Source organism: Haematobia irritans, chromosome 4 (assembly GCF_050003625.1).
Source record: "Haematobia irritans isolate KBUSLIRL chromosome 4, ASM5000362v1, whole genome shotgun sequence".
Taxonomy (NCBI): domain Eukaryota; kingdom Metazoa; phylum Arthropoda; class Insecta; order Diptera; family Muscidae; genus Haematobia; species Haematobia irritans.
In genome coordinates this window covers 186447728-186465321 of record NC_134400.1, presented here as the reverse complement: position 1 = coordinate 186465321, position 17594 = coordinate 186447728, and the positions used below count along the sequence as shown (strand labels likewise).

At 31.5% G+C, this 17594-nt stretch overlaps 1 protein-coding gene across 1 annotated transcript in view; it reads right to left on the bottom strand.

The window, feature by feature from the left end:
- Positions 1–3107: 3107 nt before the first annotated feature.
- Positions 3108–17594, bottom strand: part of LOC142235161 (gustatory receptor for sugar taste 64f-like) — a 28640-nt gene continuing 14153 nt past the window's right edge. The window contains exons 6-9 of the mRNA XM_075306419.1: positions 11490–11761; positions 11226–11380; positions 10686–10938; positions 3108–3398 (exon numbers count right to left, since the gene is read on the bottom strand). Coding sequence (XP_075162534.1) covers positions 3264–3398; positions 10686–10938; positions 11226–11380; positions 11490–11761 — 815 coding nt within the window. The 3' untranslated portion in view covers positions 3108–3263. The remainder of the gene's footprint in view (positions 3399–10685; positions 10939–11225; positions 11381–11489; positions 11762–17594) is intronic.

Below are 17594 nucleotides of genomic sequence, written 5' to 3'. Positions count from 1 at the left end.
AGTAGTGCCGAAAATGGTGTCTAGCGGTCCATGTGTTTATATAGCCCTCATATAGACCGATATCCCGATTTTACTTCTTGGACTTCTAGAAACCGTATTTTCTATCCGATTTGCCTTAAACTTCAAATACAGAGGTATTTTAGGACCACAAATAGGTGTGAAGAAAATGATGGTTATAGGTTCATGTGTTGGTTTAGCCCCCATATAACATATACCGATCTTCCGATTTTATTTTTTGGGCTTCTAGAAAACGTACTATCTATAATTATTTTAAGATCACAAATAGATGTAACGGAAATGAGGTGAATCAGCCCGATTTTACTCCAGGGGCAGTAGTTTTTATCCGATTTTCATGAAATAGTAAAACAAGATTGTTTTGAAAATTCGCCCTATTTTCATCGATATATTTTGAAGCAATTAACTTATCACAGATCCAATTATACACTTTTGTTCGTTATCTCAATATCTTGGATTCAAGTACAAACTACGATATAATCGGACATTTCTAGCTCGAGGTATAATTTGTTTAGCGGAAAAAAAGTCAGAAAAACTAAAATGCTCTAAGACCCCATAAAGTATATATATTCTGGGTCGTGGTGAAATTCTGAGTCGATCTGAGCATGTTCGTCCGTCCGTCCGACCGTCCGTCCGTCTGTTGAAATCACGCTGACTTCCGAACGAAACAAGCTATCGACTTGAAACTTGGCACAAGTAGTTGTTATTGATGTAGGTCGGATGGTATTGCAAATGGGCCATATCGGTCCACTTTTACGTATAGCCCCCGTATAAACGGCCCCCAAATTTGGCTTGCCGATCCTCTAAGAGAAGCAAATTTCATCCGATCCGGCTGAAATTTGGTACATGATGTTGGTATATGGTATCTAACAACCATGCAAAAATTGATCCACATCGGTCAATAATTATATATAGCCCCCATATAAACCGATCCACAGATTTGACCTCCGGAGCCCCTTGGAAGAACAAAATTCATCCGATTCGGTTGAAATTTGGTACGTGATGTTAGTACATGATATTTAACAACCATGCCAAAAGTGGTCCATATCAGTCCATAATCACGGATAGCCCCCATATAAACCGATCCCGATATTTGGTTTTTGGGGCCATATATATATATATATATATATATATATATATATATATATATATATATATATATATATATATATATATATATATATATATATATATATATATATATATATATATACATATATATATACATATATATATATATATATATATATATATATATATATATATATATATATATATATATATATATATATATATATATATATACATATATATATATATATATATATATATATATATATATAATATAATTATATATATATATATATATATATATATATATATATATATATATATATATATATATATATATATATATATATATATATATATATATATATATATATATATATATATATATATATATATATATATATATATATATATATATATATATATATATATATATATATATATATATATATATATATATATATATATATATATATATATATATATATATATATATATATGGCCCCAAAAACCAAATATCGGGATCGGTTTATATGGGGGCTATCCGTGATTATGGACTGATATGGACCACTTTTGGCATGGTTGTTAAATATATATATATATATATATATATAATATATATATATATATATTATATATATATATATATATATATATATATATATAATATATATATATATATATATATATATATATATATATATATATATATATATATATATATATATATATATATATATATATATATATATATATTATATATATATATATATATATATATATATATATATATATATATATATATATATATATATATATATATATATATAGCCCCCATATAAACCGATCCCCCGATTTGACCTCCGGTGCCTTTTGGAGAAGCAAAATTCATCCGATCTGGTTGAAATTTGGTACGTGGTCCGCATCAGTCCATAATAATATATAGCCCCCATATAAACCGATCCCGAGATTTAGTTTTAGAACCTCTTGGAGGAGCAAATTTCATCCGAGTCAGTTGAAATTTGGTACATTGTGCTAGTATATGGCCGTTAACAACCATGCCCAATTGGGTCCATATCAGTCTATGTTATAAGTATATATAGCCCTCAGATAAATCGATCCCCAATCACACAAAAATTGGTTCATATCAAGTTCATAATTGTATCTAGCCCACATATAAGCGACCCCCATATTTCAATTCTGGCTCTCTACGTACCGTGCAAAAGCCCATATCGATTCGTAATTATTTCTAGACTTACCTATACATACCTTTTTTGTCTAATATATGCCACGTATGGACTAACTCACAATTTAGAAAACGATGTTAAGAAGTTTTAAGATACCACAACCCAATTAATTCGATTGTGGATGACATTCTTTCGTAGAAGTTTCTACGCAATCCATGGTGGAGGGTACATAAGATTCGGCCTGGCCGAACTTACGGCCGTATATACTTGTTTGTATTTGATTATGATAGTTTTAATTCTCTTTTTGAGATTGAGTGCAAATAAATATAAATTTCTTTTTTTCCATTTTTATTTTTATACCATTTTATTGTTATCATTGAGATAGAATGTGGTTCTAAATTTATCTAACAGTGCTTTAATTACTCATTGAAAGTTTACCCCAAGTGTTTTGTCCCAATTCCAGAGATCTCAAATTTCAAAGTTTTACTATGACAAAAATTCACCATTATTACTTTAGCTCTCAAAAATATACACTGCTGTTCGTAACCTATTATATTGTTTCCATGTTGAAAGTTTCTTTTTTTTTTGCAGCTTTTATTCTTTTACATTCCATTTTTAATTAGATGTATATTTCATTCATTGTGTTAACAACAATTATATTTGACTCCCAAAAATTATGCCACATTTTGATTTTATTTCCAATATCTCACAAAAGTATGAATTTGAATGAATTGAATTTCGTAAAGTATTTTATTTATATTAAGATTTATTTTTTCGTTTTTAATTCTTTATACCATTTTCGCTAAGATGTATAGTCTCAATTAAGACAACATAACATATAGACGGTTGTAATATAATGAAAATTATTTTTTACCATGCGACATTTTATTACTTTTTACAAAATGTCCGAAAAACGTGCAGTAAATTTCATTACCTCATATTTATTTAATTATGTTTTACTTATTAAAATAAACATTTTATTCTTGCCTACTAGTGATCCAATTCTCCATTGGCTAGACGTTGTTGACGCCTTAGAGTACGACGAAGACTTTCACAGTCCCATAGGTTTGTTGACTCGTGAAATTGTATGAGCACCAGTTCATACGTAACAATTGTACCAGCAACCTTAAATATAGAAACTCATTTACATAAAATTATAAATTAAATTAAAAATTATGTATAAATTGATTAAACTATACTAAAAACTATTAAAACGGCTGATAACGAAATTTTAGAAAGACATTGAAAAATTATGCCAACTAAACTGAATCACACACACACAAAAATTACAAAATGTTTTTATTTTTTCTTGTTATATTTACGATACGAATCATTGGGAAGTCACGAACGTATGCATATACGCACGTATTATGGAGAATTTTTTGCATAACCAAATAGCCTTAAAAATTCTATTTTTGAGGTCTTGAGAACAGTCTGCAGTTGAGCCTACAGTTCCACCACGAAATCGGAAAATAGTTGCCGCAGTGAAATTCTCGATCTGACAGTCCTCCAGTGATACATTTGAATCTACTGGCCCCTCCCAAAACAAAAACGCGTCAAGTCTGCAGATGTACTACTGCGAATTTCGAGCCTGCAGTTCCACCATAGAGAACTTCGAGCCTGCAGTTGCACCAATGAGAATTTTGGACCTACACTTCCACCACGGAGACTTTCGAGCCCACAGTTGCACCACTGAAAGTTTTGGGTCTCCAACCTACCAATATGGAGTAGCATCATTGAGCATTTTTGGGCCTACCATTTCATCACGAATACCTTCCAGCCTACAATTTCATCACAGAGAATTTTGGACCTACCATATGTCACTCTCAATGAGACATTTTGGAATACAGTTCCTCCAGTAAGACTCTCGATCATGTAGTCCTCCACTGAGGCTTCGTCGATCAATCCGTCGGTCAGTCTGTTTGTTTTAATCACCCTACAGCCTTCAATAGTCGAGCTATCATTCTAAAATTTTGGCACAGGTTAAATTTTTATCATCAAATAGGACAATTTCGAAGATGACTTATATCGACCTAGATTTTGATATTTCTACAGGAATAACATTCTGCCAAAATTTTCTATAGCAATAAAATTTTGGCCAAATTTCCATAGGAATAAAATTTTGAGAGAATTTTCTATGGGAATAAAATTTTGAGAAATTTTTCTAAAGAAATAAAATTTTGAGAAAATTTTCTATAGAAATAAAAATTGAGAAAATTTTCAATAGAAATTAAATTTTGAAAAATTTTATAGGAATACAATTTTGTCAAAAATTTCTATAGGAATAACATTTTGACAAAATTTTCTATAGGAATAAAATTTTTACATAATATGAAGAAATCAAAAACTGAAAAATACGATTTTTTATTTATTAGTTGATATGCAGTTTTCTATAGGTATAAATTTTTTTTAAAGAAATACAATTTTGACAGTATTTTCTATGGGAATAAAATTTTGACAAAAATTTTTAAAGAAATAAAATTTTGAAAGCATTTTCTATGGGAATAAAATTTTGAGAAAAATTTCTAAAGAAATTAAAATTTTGAGAAAATTTTCTATAGAAATAAAAATTGAGAAAATTTTCAATAGAAATTAAATGTTGACAAATTTTATAGGAATAAAATTTTGTCAAAAATTTCTATAGGAATAAAATTTTGACAAAATTTTCTATAGGAATAAAATTTTTACATAATATGAAGAAATCAAAAACTGAAAAATAAGATTTTTTATTTATTAGTTGATATGCAGTTTTCTATAGGTATACAATTTTGACAAAATTTTTTAAAGAAATACAATTTTGACAGTATTTTCTATGGGAATAAAATTTTGACAAAAGTTTTTAAAGAAATAAATTTTTAAAGCATTTTCTATGGGAATAAAATTTTGAGAAAATTTTCTAAAGAAATAAAATTTTGAGAAAATTTTCTATAGAAATAATAATTGAGAAAATTTTCAATAGAAATTAAATTTTGACAAATTTTATAGGAATACAATTTTGTCAAACATTTCTATAGGAATAACATTTTGACAAAATTTTCTATAGGAATAAAATTTTGACAAAATTTTCTATAGGAATAAAATTTTTACATAACATGAAGAAATCAAAAACTGAAAAATAAGACTTTTTATTTATTAGTTGATATACAGTTTTCTATAGGTATAAAATTTTTACAAAATCTTTTAAAGAAATACAATTTTGACAGTATTTTCTATGGGAATAAAATTTTGACAAAATTTTCTACAGGAATACAATTTTGACAAAATTTTCCATAGAAATAAAATTTTTACAAAAGTTTCTACCATTCTAAAAAATTAGCTATCATTCTAAAATTTTGGCACAGGTTAAATTTTTATCATCAAATAGGACAAATTCGAAGATGACGTATATCGACCTATATTTTGATATTTCTACAGGAATAACATTTTGCCAAAATTTTCTATACGAATAAAATTTGGCCAGATTTCAATAGGAATAAAATTTGGCAAAAATTTTCGATAGGAATAAAATTTTGAGAATATTTTCTAAAGAAACAACATTTTGACAAAATTTTCTATAGGAATAAAATTTTGACAAAATTTTCTATGGGAATAAAATTTTGACAAAATTTTCTATAGGAATAACATTTTTACATAATATGAAGAAATCAAAAACTGAAAAATAAGATTTTTTATTTATTAGTTGATATGCAGTTTTCTACATGTATAAAATTTTGACAAAATTTTTTAAAGAAATACAATTTTGACAGTATTTTCTATGGGAATAAAATTTTGACAAAATTTTTTAAAGAAATAAAATTTTGAAAGCATTTTCTATGGGAATAAAATTTTGACAACATTTTTTAAAGAAATAAAACTTTGAAAGCATTTTCTATGGGAATAAAATGTTGAGAAAATTTTCTAAAGAAATAAAATTTTGAGAAAATTTTCTATAGAAATAAAACTTGAGAAAATTTTCAATAGAAATTAAATTTTGACAAATTTTATAGGAATACAATTTTGTCAAACATTTCTATAGGAATAACATTTTGACAAAATTTTTTAAAGAAATACAATTTTGACAGTATTTTCTATGGGAATAAATATTTGACAAAATTTTTTAAAGAAATAAAACTTTGAAAGCATTTTCTATGGGAATAAAATTTTGAGAAAATTTTCTAAAGAAATAAAATTTTGAGAACATTTTCTATAGAAATAAAAATTGAGAAAATTTTCAATAGAAATTAAATTTTGACAAAATTTTATAGGAATACAATTTTGTCAAAAATTTCTATAGGAATACAATTTTGACAAAATTTTCTATAGGAAAAAAATGTTTACATAATATGAAGAAATCAAAAACTGAAAAATAAGATTTTTTCTTTATTAGTTGATATGCAGTTTTCTATAGGTATAAAATTTTGACAAAATTTTTTAAAGAAATACAATTTTGACAGTATTTTCTATGGGAATAAAATTTTGACAAAATTTTTTAAAGAAATAAAATTTTTAAAGCATTTTCTATGGGAATAAAATTTTGAGAAAATTTTCTAAAGAAATACAATTTTGAGAAAATTTCCTATAGAAATAAAAATTGAGAAAATTTTCAATAGAAATTAAATTTTGACAAATTTTATAGGAATACAATTTTGTCAAACATTTCTACAGGAATAACATTTTGACAAAATTTTCTATAGGAATAAAATTTTGACAAAATTTTCTATAGGAATACAATTTTTACATAACATGAAGAAATCAAAAACTGAAAAATAACATTTTTTATTTATTAGTTGATATGCAGTTTTCTAAAGGTATAAAATTTTGACAAAATTTTTTAAAGAAATACAATTTTGACAGTATTTTCTATGGGAATAAAATTTTGCCAAAATTTTCTATAGGAATAAAATTTGGCCAGATTTCTATAGGAATAAAATTTGGCAAAAATTTTCGATAGGAATAAAATTTTGAGGAATTTTTCTAAAGAAATTAAATTTTGAGAAAATTTTCTATAGAAATAAAAATTGAGAAAATTTTCTATAGAAATTAAATTTTGACAAATTTTATAGGAATACAATTTTGTCAAAAATTTCTATAGGAACAACATTTTGACAAAATTTTCTATAGGAATAAAATTTTGACAAAATTTTCTATAGGAATAAAATTTTTACATAATATGAAGAAATCAAAAACTGAAAAATAAGATATTTTATTTATTAGTTGATATGCAGTTTTCTATAGGTATAAAATTTTGACAAAATTTTTTAAAGAAATACAATTTTGACAGTATTTTCTATGGGAATAAAATTTTGACAAAATTTTTTAAAGAAATAAAATTTTGAAAGCATTTTCTATGGGAATAAAATTTTGACAAAATATTCTATTGAAATAAAATTTTGACAAAATTTTCTATAGAAATAAAATTATAACAACATTTTCTATGGGAATAAAATTTTGACAAAATTGTCTATTGAAATAAAATTTTGACAACATTTAATCTAAGAGTAAATTTTTGACAAAATATCCAGTAGAAATAAAATTTTGACAACATTTATATTGAAATAAAATTTTGAAAAAAAATGTCTATGGAAATAACATTTTGTATAGAAATATAATTTTGACAACATTTTCTATAGCAATAAAATTTTGACAAAATTGTCTATAGGAATAAAATTTTGACAAATTTTTCTTCAGGAATAAATTTTTGACAAAATTTCTACTGGAAATAAAATTTTGACAAAATTTTCTATGGAAATATAATTAAAAAAAATTCTATAGGAATAAAATTTTGACAAAATTGTCTATAGAAATAAAATTATGAAAAAAATTTCTATAGGAATAAAATTTTTACAAAATTTTCAATAGGAATAATATTTTGACAAAATTTTATATAGGAATAAAATGTTGACAAAATTTTGTATAGGAATATAATTTTGACAAAATTTTCTATAAGAATAAATTTATATATATTGAAATACAATTTTGAAAAAAAAAATTTATAGAAATAAAATTTTGACAAATTTTCTATAGAAATATAATTTTGACAAAATTCAGGAAAAAAATTTTGAAAAATTTTTCTTTAGGAATAAATTTTTGACAAAATTTCCAGTAGAAATAAAATTTTACAAAATTTTCTATGGGAATATAATTTTGACAAAATTTTCTATAGGAATAAAATTTTGACAAAATTTTCTATAGGAATAAAATTTTGACAAAATTTTCTATAGAAATAAAATTTTTACAAAAGTTTCTATCATTCTAAAAAATTAGCTATCATTCTAAAATTTTGGCACAGGTTAAATTTTTATCATCAAATAGGACAAATTCGAAGATGACTTATATCGACCTAGATTTTGATATTTCTACAGGAATAACATTTTGCCAAAATTTTCTATAGGAATAAAATTTGGCCAGATTTCTATAGGAATAAAATTTGGCAAAAATTTTCGATAGGAATAAAATTTTGAGAATTTTTTCTAAAGAAATTAAATTTTGAGAAAATTTTCTATAGAAATAAAAATTGAGAAAATTTTCTATAGAAATTAAATTTTGACAAATTTTATAGGAATACAATTTTGTCAAAAATTTCTATAGGAACAACATTTTGACAAAATTTTCTATAGGAATAAAATTTTGACAAAATTTTCTATAGGAATAAAAATTTTACATAATATGAAGAAATCAAAAACTGAAAAATAAGATATTTTATTTATTAGTTGATATGCAGTTTTCTATAGGTATAAAATTTTGACAAAATTTTTTAAAGAAATACAATTTTGACAGTATTTTCTATGGAATAAAATTTTTACAAAATTTTTTAAAGAAATAAAATTTTGAAAGCATTTTCTATGGGAATAAAATTTTGACAAAATGTTCTATTGAAATAAAATTTTGACAAAATTTTCTATGGAAATAAAATTATAACAACATTTTCTATGGGAATAAAATTTTGACAAAATTGTCTTTTGAAATAAAATTTTGACAACATTTAATCTAAGAATAAATTTTTGCCGAAATATCCAGTGGAAAGAAAATTTTGACATTTTTTATTGAAATAAAATTTTGAAAAAAAAATGTCTATAGAAATAACATTTTGTAAAGAAATATAATTTTGACAACATTTTCTATAGCAATAAAATTTTGACAAAATTGTCTTTAGGAATAACATTTTGACAAATTTTTCTTCAGGAATAAATTTTTGACAAAATTTCTACTGGAAATAAAATTTTGACAAAATTTTCTATAGAAATATAATTTTCAAAAAAAATTCTATAGGGATAAAATTTTGACAAAATTGTCTATAGAAATAAAATTATGAAAAAAAGTGTGGTTAATTTTTGGGTTTAATGAACTGTCTGAATTTATTCTGATAATTGGTTGATAGTTTTGCTGCAAGTAGAGGATGCTGATGAGGAATGTGGTAATTCCGAAACGTTCGTCCATCCAACCATTTTGCAGTCTATAGGGCTTTGCCCTAATAAATGATTAAAGAACAAAACCAACAATAACAAAACAAAACGAATGGAATAAAATTTTGAAAAAATTTTCAATAGGAATAATATTTTGACAAATTTTTCTATAAAAATAAATTTATATATTGAAATAAAATTTTGAAAAAAAAAAAATTCTATTGAAAAAAAATTTTGACAAATTTTCTATAGAAATATATTTTTGACAAAATTAAGGAATATAATTTTGAAAATTTTTCTTTGGAATAAATTTTTGACAAAATTTCCAGTAGAAATAAAATTTTACAAAATTTTCTATAGGAATAAAATTTTCACAAAATTTTCTATGGGAATATAATTTGACAAAATTTTCTATAGGAATAAAATTTCGACAAAATTTTCTATAGGAATATAATTTTGACAAAATTTTCTATAAGAATAAAATTTTGACAAAATTTTCTAAGGAATAAACTTTTTACAAAAATTTCTATAGAAATAAAATTATGACAAAATTTTCTTTAGAAAAAAATATATTATGACAAAATTTTCTATAGAAATAAAATTATGACAAAATATGAAGAAATCAAAAATAAGATTTTTTATTTGGTAGTTCTTTGGTAAAATTTTCTTAAACTTTTGGTAGATTATTTTTGGATTAAGATTCGACACCTGTATAAAAGCAATGGAAATTGTTCCATAATGACTCTCTATATTCTAGCAAAAACCCCAATCTAGTCCATGTCCAAAGTTGTTTGGGGAAATCATTTTAAAATCAAAATTGGAATTTTCATTAAAAAATGCAATATAGGTTCGTCTATGTGTTAGTGTCACATACCAAGCCAGCCTAGAACAAACCAAAAAATTCTTATCGTCGATATATTTTTTGGATATTAAATCTTTTCCCTATGACAAATTGTATATGGATATCAGGAAAATCTCCTGTGATATATGATGATGTGATAGAATTTTTTTCTGCAATCAAGGAACTTACACTCAGTACCAATTTACGTGTTAGATAAAAGAATTTCATGCCACTCAAGGCCACTGAATCACTGCTAATTTCTTCCATAAAACGTTTGACTTCCACACACCAAGATTCCTTGGGGACACACCTGAGAATGCTGAGAGGTTTACGTGACTCATCATGAATGGCAGAGGCATACAATGAGACAGCAAGAGTACGGCCAAGCAGGAACAACAGAGAGAAATAAAAGTAAATCATGCTTATAATCGTAGGCATTTTGCTGATTTCATCATAACGAGAAAAGAATTAGAAGGTGGAAAGGGAAAGAAGAAGAAAACAAATGTTTAACATCATATATAAGATGTGTGTGTAATAAACTTAGCTATGAATATGGCAAACAGGAAATGAAAAAAAGCACACCACCACTTTGTGATAAATCAAATCAACGATTTTGGCAATTTCCGTTTCCTGTGACGGTGTTATGTTAATACACCACACATGCACACACACTGTGCCTCTCTCTTTCTCTCTCTCTCTCTCTCTTGTGCTCTCATCATTTCAACTCACTTTAAACTCTTGAGTAATTGCACACAAATAAAATATAAATTATTTGAAAAGGACACCATGGTTATCAATGATATGGCATTGTCAACTTTTTCACACAGCATGCATACATTTCGATATTGAACTCTTCTTTCGGCCCAAAAGGCTGGTGACATTTGCTGCCAATAAAAAAGAGAGAAAAAAAAATAAAAATTAAATTAAATTGACATTCCTAACTCCTTAGTCAATTCGTCCGTTCTCTCTCACGTAACGGCTTGCCTTTATTACCTTATTTTTAAATTTAACCAAGTCCGCATTCAGCTGTTGGAACATTGAGGATAACCCTATGCTCATTATCATTACAAACACGTCCATATAATTCCATATAAATGTTGACATCACATTCAATGTCTTGCCATAAAAACCCAACCAATTGGAATAGGGAAAAACATAGAATAGATGCTCGCTGGCAATGAGTAGAAAATTCTTGATGGGATCCTGGGTAGTTGCACACCGGTGGGCATAAAAAATGGCCTGTGCAATACTTAGCAGATGTTCAGCTATGTGGAAGAGAAACAGAAAATAATTGAGTGATATTAATCATCAATATTGAAATTAAATAATTCAGTTTTCAAATTCAAAACGAGACATTGCTGCCCGATTCTATGGTGAGCTTAATGACAAGGGACCTCCTTTTTATAGCCGAGTCCGAACGGCATTCCACATTGCAGTGAAACCACTTAGAGAAGCCTTCGTCGATGTGACCTTCGTTTCGTTTAGGCCCGAAGGTGTCATTGCAGATCTAAAGATCTTTGTGATACAACTACAGGCCAGTGGTGGAGTTGTTGGCCAGAAAGTCTGAGTAGTGGAACATTACGCCAGAAGGCCTTTCTGATAGAACGGCGAAGATCTGAGTGGAAGAACTTCAGACCCAAAGGTCACAGTGGTCTCAGGAATGGAACTGTAGTTCCGAAGACCTTAGTGGAATTACAGACCCGGGATCCAAAGATCTCTGTGGTACAACTACAGGCCAGTGGTGGAGTTGTTGGCCAGAAAGTCTCAGTAGTGTAACATTACGCCAGAAGGCCTTTCTGATAGAACTGCGAAGATCTGAGTGGAAGAACTTCAGACCCAAAGGTCACAGTGGTCTCAGGAATGGAACTGTAATTCTCAAGACCTCAGTGGTGCCGATGGCCGCAGATGGCAATGGTGGAACTAACAGCTAGAAGATCTATAGTCACGGAGGTTTCACTAGTGGAATTACAGACCCGGGATCCAAAGATCTCTGTGGTACAACTACAAGCATGTGGTGGAATTGTTGGCCGGAAAGTCTCAGTCGTGGAACAGTATGCCAGAAGGCCTTTCTAATAGAACTACGAAGATCTGAGTGGAAGAACTGTTATTGAAAGATCTCAGTGGAGACAAAGAGCCGCAGGTGGCAATGGTGGAACTAAAGGCTAGAAGATCTATAGTCCCGGAGGTATCACTGGTGGAATTGTAGACCCGAAGATCGAAAGATCTCTGTGTTACAACTACAGGCCAGTGGTGGAGTTGTTGGCTGGAAAGTATCAGTGGAGCAACAGTATGCCAGAAGACCTTTCTGATAGAACTGCGGAGATCTCCGTGGTAGAACTTCAGACCCAAAGGTCACAGTGGTCTCAGGGATGAAACTGTAACTTCGAAGTCCTCAGTGGAGCCAAAGGGCAGCAGATCGCAATGGTAGAACTAAAATCCAGAATATCTATAGTCCTGGAGGTCTCATTGGTGGAATTGCAGACCCGGAGATCCAAAGATCTATGTGGTTCAAACAAAGGCCAGTGGTGGATTGTTGGCCGGAAAGTCTCAGTGATGGCACAGTATACCAGAAGGTCTTTCTGATAGAACTGCGAAGATCTGCGTGGAAGAACTTCAGACCCAAAGGTCACATTGATCTAAGGAATGGAACCGTTATTTAAAGACCTCAGTGGAGCCAAATGGCTGCAGATGACAATGGTAGAACTAAAGGCTAGAATATCTATAGACCCGGACATCCAAAGATCTCTGTAGTACAACTACAGGCCAGTGTTGGAGTTGTTGGTCGGAAAGTCTCAGTGGTGGAACAGTATGCCAGAAGGCCTTTCTGATAAAACTGCGGAGATTTCAGTGGAAGAACTTCTGGTCCAAAATAACTTCAGGCCCAAAAGTCGAAGACTTCAGAGGTGCAACTATAGGGCCGCAGGTGGGAATGGTGGAACTAAAGGCTAGAATATCTATAGTCTCAGAGGATTCACTGGTGGAATTGTAGACCCGGAGATCCAAAGACCTTTGTGGTACAACTACAGGCCAGTGGTGGAGTTGTTGGCCGGAAAGTCTCAGTAGTGGAACAGTATGCCAGTAGTCCTTTCTGATAGAACTACGGAGATGTCAGTTGAGGAACTTCAGACCCAAACGTCTCAATGGTCTCAGGGATGGAACGCTATTTCGAAGATCTCAGTGGAGCCAAAGAACTGCAGATCGCATTGGTAGAACTAAAGTCTAGAATATCTATAGTGCTGAGTGGAAGAACTTCTGACCCAAAGATCTCAATGGTCTAAGGAATGGAACCGTTATTTAAAGACCTCAGTGGAGCCGAAGGGTTGGATATGACAATGGTAGAACTAAAGGCTAGAATATCTATAGACCCGGGATCCAAAGATTTCTGTAGTACAACTACAGGCTAGTGTTGCAGTTGTTGGTCGGAAAGTCTCAGTAGTGGAACGGTACGCCAGAAGGCCTTTCTGATAGAACTGCGGAGATTTCAGTGGAAGAACTTCTGGTCCAAAAGAACTTCAAGCCCAAAAGTCGAAGACCTCAGAGGAGCAACTATAGGGCCGCAGGTCGCAATGGTGGAACTAAAGTCTAGTATATCTATAGTCTCGGAGGTTTCGCTGGTGAAATTGTAGACCCGGAGATCCAAAGATCTTTGTCGTACAACTACAGGCCAGTGGTGGAGTTGTTGGCCAGAAAGTCTCAGTAGTGGAACAGTATGCCAGAAGGCCTTTGTGACAGAACTGCGGAAATCTCAGTTGAAGAACTTCAAGCCAAAACATGTCAGTGGTCTCAGGGATGAAACTGTTATTTCGAAGGCCTAAGTGGAGCCTAAGAGCCGCAGATCGCATTGGTAGAACTAAAGTCTAGAATATCTATAGTCCTGAGTGGAAGAATTTCTGACCCAAAGGTCACAGTTGTCTAAGGAATGGAACTGTTATTTAAAGACCTCAATGGAGCCGAAGGAGTGCATATGAAAATGGTAGAACTAAAGGCTAGAATATCTATAGACCCGGACATCCAAAGATCTCTGTAGTACAACTACAGGCCAGTGTTGGAGTTGTTGGTCGGAAAGTCTCAGTGGTGGAACAGTATGCCAGAAGGCCTTTCTGATAAAACTGCGGAGATTTCAGTGGAAGAACTTCTGGTCCAAAATAACTTCAGGCCCAAAAGTCGAAGACTTCAGAGGTGCAACTATAGGGCCGCAGGTGGGAATGGTGGAACTAAAGGCTAGAATTTCTATAGTCTCTGAGGTTTCGCTGGTGGAATTGTAGACCCGGAGATCCAAAGACCTTTGTGGTACAACTACAGGCCAGTGGTGGAGTTGTTGGCCAGAAAGTCTCAGTAGTGGAACAGTATGCCAGAAGGCCTTTGTGACAGAACTGCGGAAATCTCAGTTGAAAAACTTCTAGCCAAAACATGTCAGTGGTCTCAGGGATGGAACTGTTATTTCGAAGGCCTCAATGGAGCCTAAGAGCCGCAGATCTCAGTGAAGTTATTGTAAGGCCGAAGGTCCCATTGGTCGAACTGTAGGTCCAAAGATCTCAATGGTGGAACACAAGTCCTGAAGGACTCAGCGGTCTCAATAGTCGAACTGTAGGTTCGAGATTCTCAATGTTGGAATTGTAGTCCGAATGTCTGTAGTTTAACTGTAATCTAGAAAGTCTCATTGCTGGAATCTAGAAAGTTTCATTGCTGTAGACATGAAATTCTCACAGGTGGAACTGCAGATCCGAAGTTATTATTAGTGGTGGAACAACAGGACCAGTCGGCCGGAGAGTCTCAGTGCTTGAACTCTAAACCGGAAGGTCTCGCTCGGAGAGATCTCAGTAGCATAACTACATGCACGATAGTTTCTGTGGTGGAAATACAGATCCGAAGCTCTCACAGGAGCAACTCTAGGGCCAATACTTGCAATTGTGAAACTGAAGACTAGAAAGTCTCAGTGCTGGAAATATAAGCCGGAATGTCTGAATGATGGAACTATAGCCCCGAAGGTCTGAGTGATGAAACTGTTGGGTCGGATATCTCAGTGATAGGACTACAGGCGCAAATGTCTCCCTGGTGGAATTTCGCCTAAAAAGTCTCAGTGGTTGAACTAGTACTCCGGAGACCTCATTGGAGGAACTATAGGATCTCAGCGATGAACCTGTCGATCTATAGATATCAGTCGGAAAACTGTAGGGTATAAGCTCACAATTGTGGAACCGATGGATAGAAGGCCTCAATATCGAACCGAAGATCCAATGATGTGAATGGCAGAAATGTATAACCGAAGGACGAAAGGTCTCAGTACTGAAACTATAGATCCGAAGATCTAAGTGGTGGAATTTTAGGACCGAACATCGGCGTCATGGAACTATAGACCAAAGAGTGTCAGTGGTGGAGCTGAAGGTCCGAATATCTCGGTCGTGGAAATATTGGTCCAAAGGTCTCAGAGGTTGGTCTAAAGATTTCAATGTTGCAAATGTGGAATGAAATGTATCAGTGGCGGAACTTTAGTTCGAAAGTGTCAGTTGTAAAATTACTAGTACGAAGGTGCTGTAATTGTAGACAAAAAGTCTCAGTGATCGATGGATAAAAGGGATCAAGTCCATTGTAGATCCGATGATCTGAAGGCCAGAAAGTAGACGCGAAGGTCTCAGAGGTGGATCTTTAGAACCGAAGAACTAATTGATGGATTTTTGGTATGAAGAGTATCAGTAGTAGAGCCGAAGGTCCGAATATAGCGATTGGAATCGCGATTGAAAGTGGAACTATTGTCCCGAAGGGTTTAATTGAGATCCAAAGATTTCAGTGGCGCAAATGTGTATCGGAAGAACTCAGTGATTGTATATTCAAATGTCTCATGCGGACTCAGTTATTCCGGACGACAGTGCTCGTGTCGAACGTATCCCATATAGTGTTCACATTATAAGTTAAGTCCGAAGGCATAATCGATACTGCTGCAGTTTATGGGATCGATAACACATTTACCGATTATTTAGTCATCGCCGACAAGTCCTATTGATCTGACACACTGTAAGATTCCTTACAAACACCGATATTCCGTCCGGAATAACTGATAGTCTGTAAAGCGCATCAGTCCTGGAATTTGAGAGCCGAAAGTCTTAAAATCATGAAACTAAAGACCCTAGAGTATCAGAATTGGCGCACTAGGACCGTATATCTCGGTGATTGAACTATTTGCCTAATTGGTACAGTGATTGACCCAAAGATTTCATTGGAGCAACTGTAGAGCCGAAGATCGCAAGAGTGGAACTGAAGGCCGGAGGGTCTCAATTGTGGAACAGTAGATCCGAAGGTTTCAGTGTTGGAACTTTAGGCCCGAATGTGTCAGTGATGGAACAATGGGCCCGAAAGTCTCAGTGGTGAAATAGTCTGTGAAGCCTAGAAGGTCTCAGTGCTGGAACATTAGGATCGAAGGTCTCTATGGAAAATTTGAGGATATCAGTGGTGGAGCAGTAAACCCGAACTTCTAAGTGCTGGAAGTGTAGGCACGAATGTAATGCTGACAATACATGAGGGAAGGTATGCTGTGCAACTAGAGACCCGAAGGCATCGCTGGCGAAATTGGAAATCGGAAGTTCTCAGTGGAGCAACTGTAGAGTCGAAGCTCACAAGAGTGGAACTAAAGACTACAAGGTCTCAGTGGTGGAACGGTATATTCGAAGGTAGTTGTGAAAATTTAGGCCCGAATGTGCTATGTGTCATACTGATTGTTTACTGGTTTGTGTTTGTCCGCTTGCTTGATGGCTGCTGGATAGTGAATGCGAATCATTGAGTATAAATGCATTTGAAAAAAAAAACTGAACAAGTATATACGGCCGTAAGTTCGGCCAGGCCGAAGCTTATGTACCCTCCACCATGGATTGCGTAGAAATTTTAACTACTGAAGACTGTCATCCACAATCGAATTACTTGGGTTGCGGTAACTTTTGCCGATGACAAGGTATCTTAAAACTTCCTAACGCCGTAATATAGACAACGTAGTCAAAATAAATAAATAAATACGTATATAATTAAGTTTGACAAAATTTTCTATAGAAATAAAATTTTCTATAGAATAAAATTTGGACAAAATTTTCTATAGAAATACGATTTTAA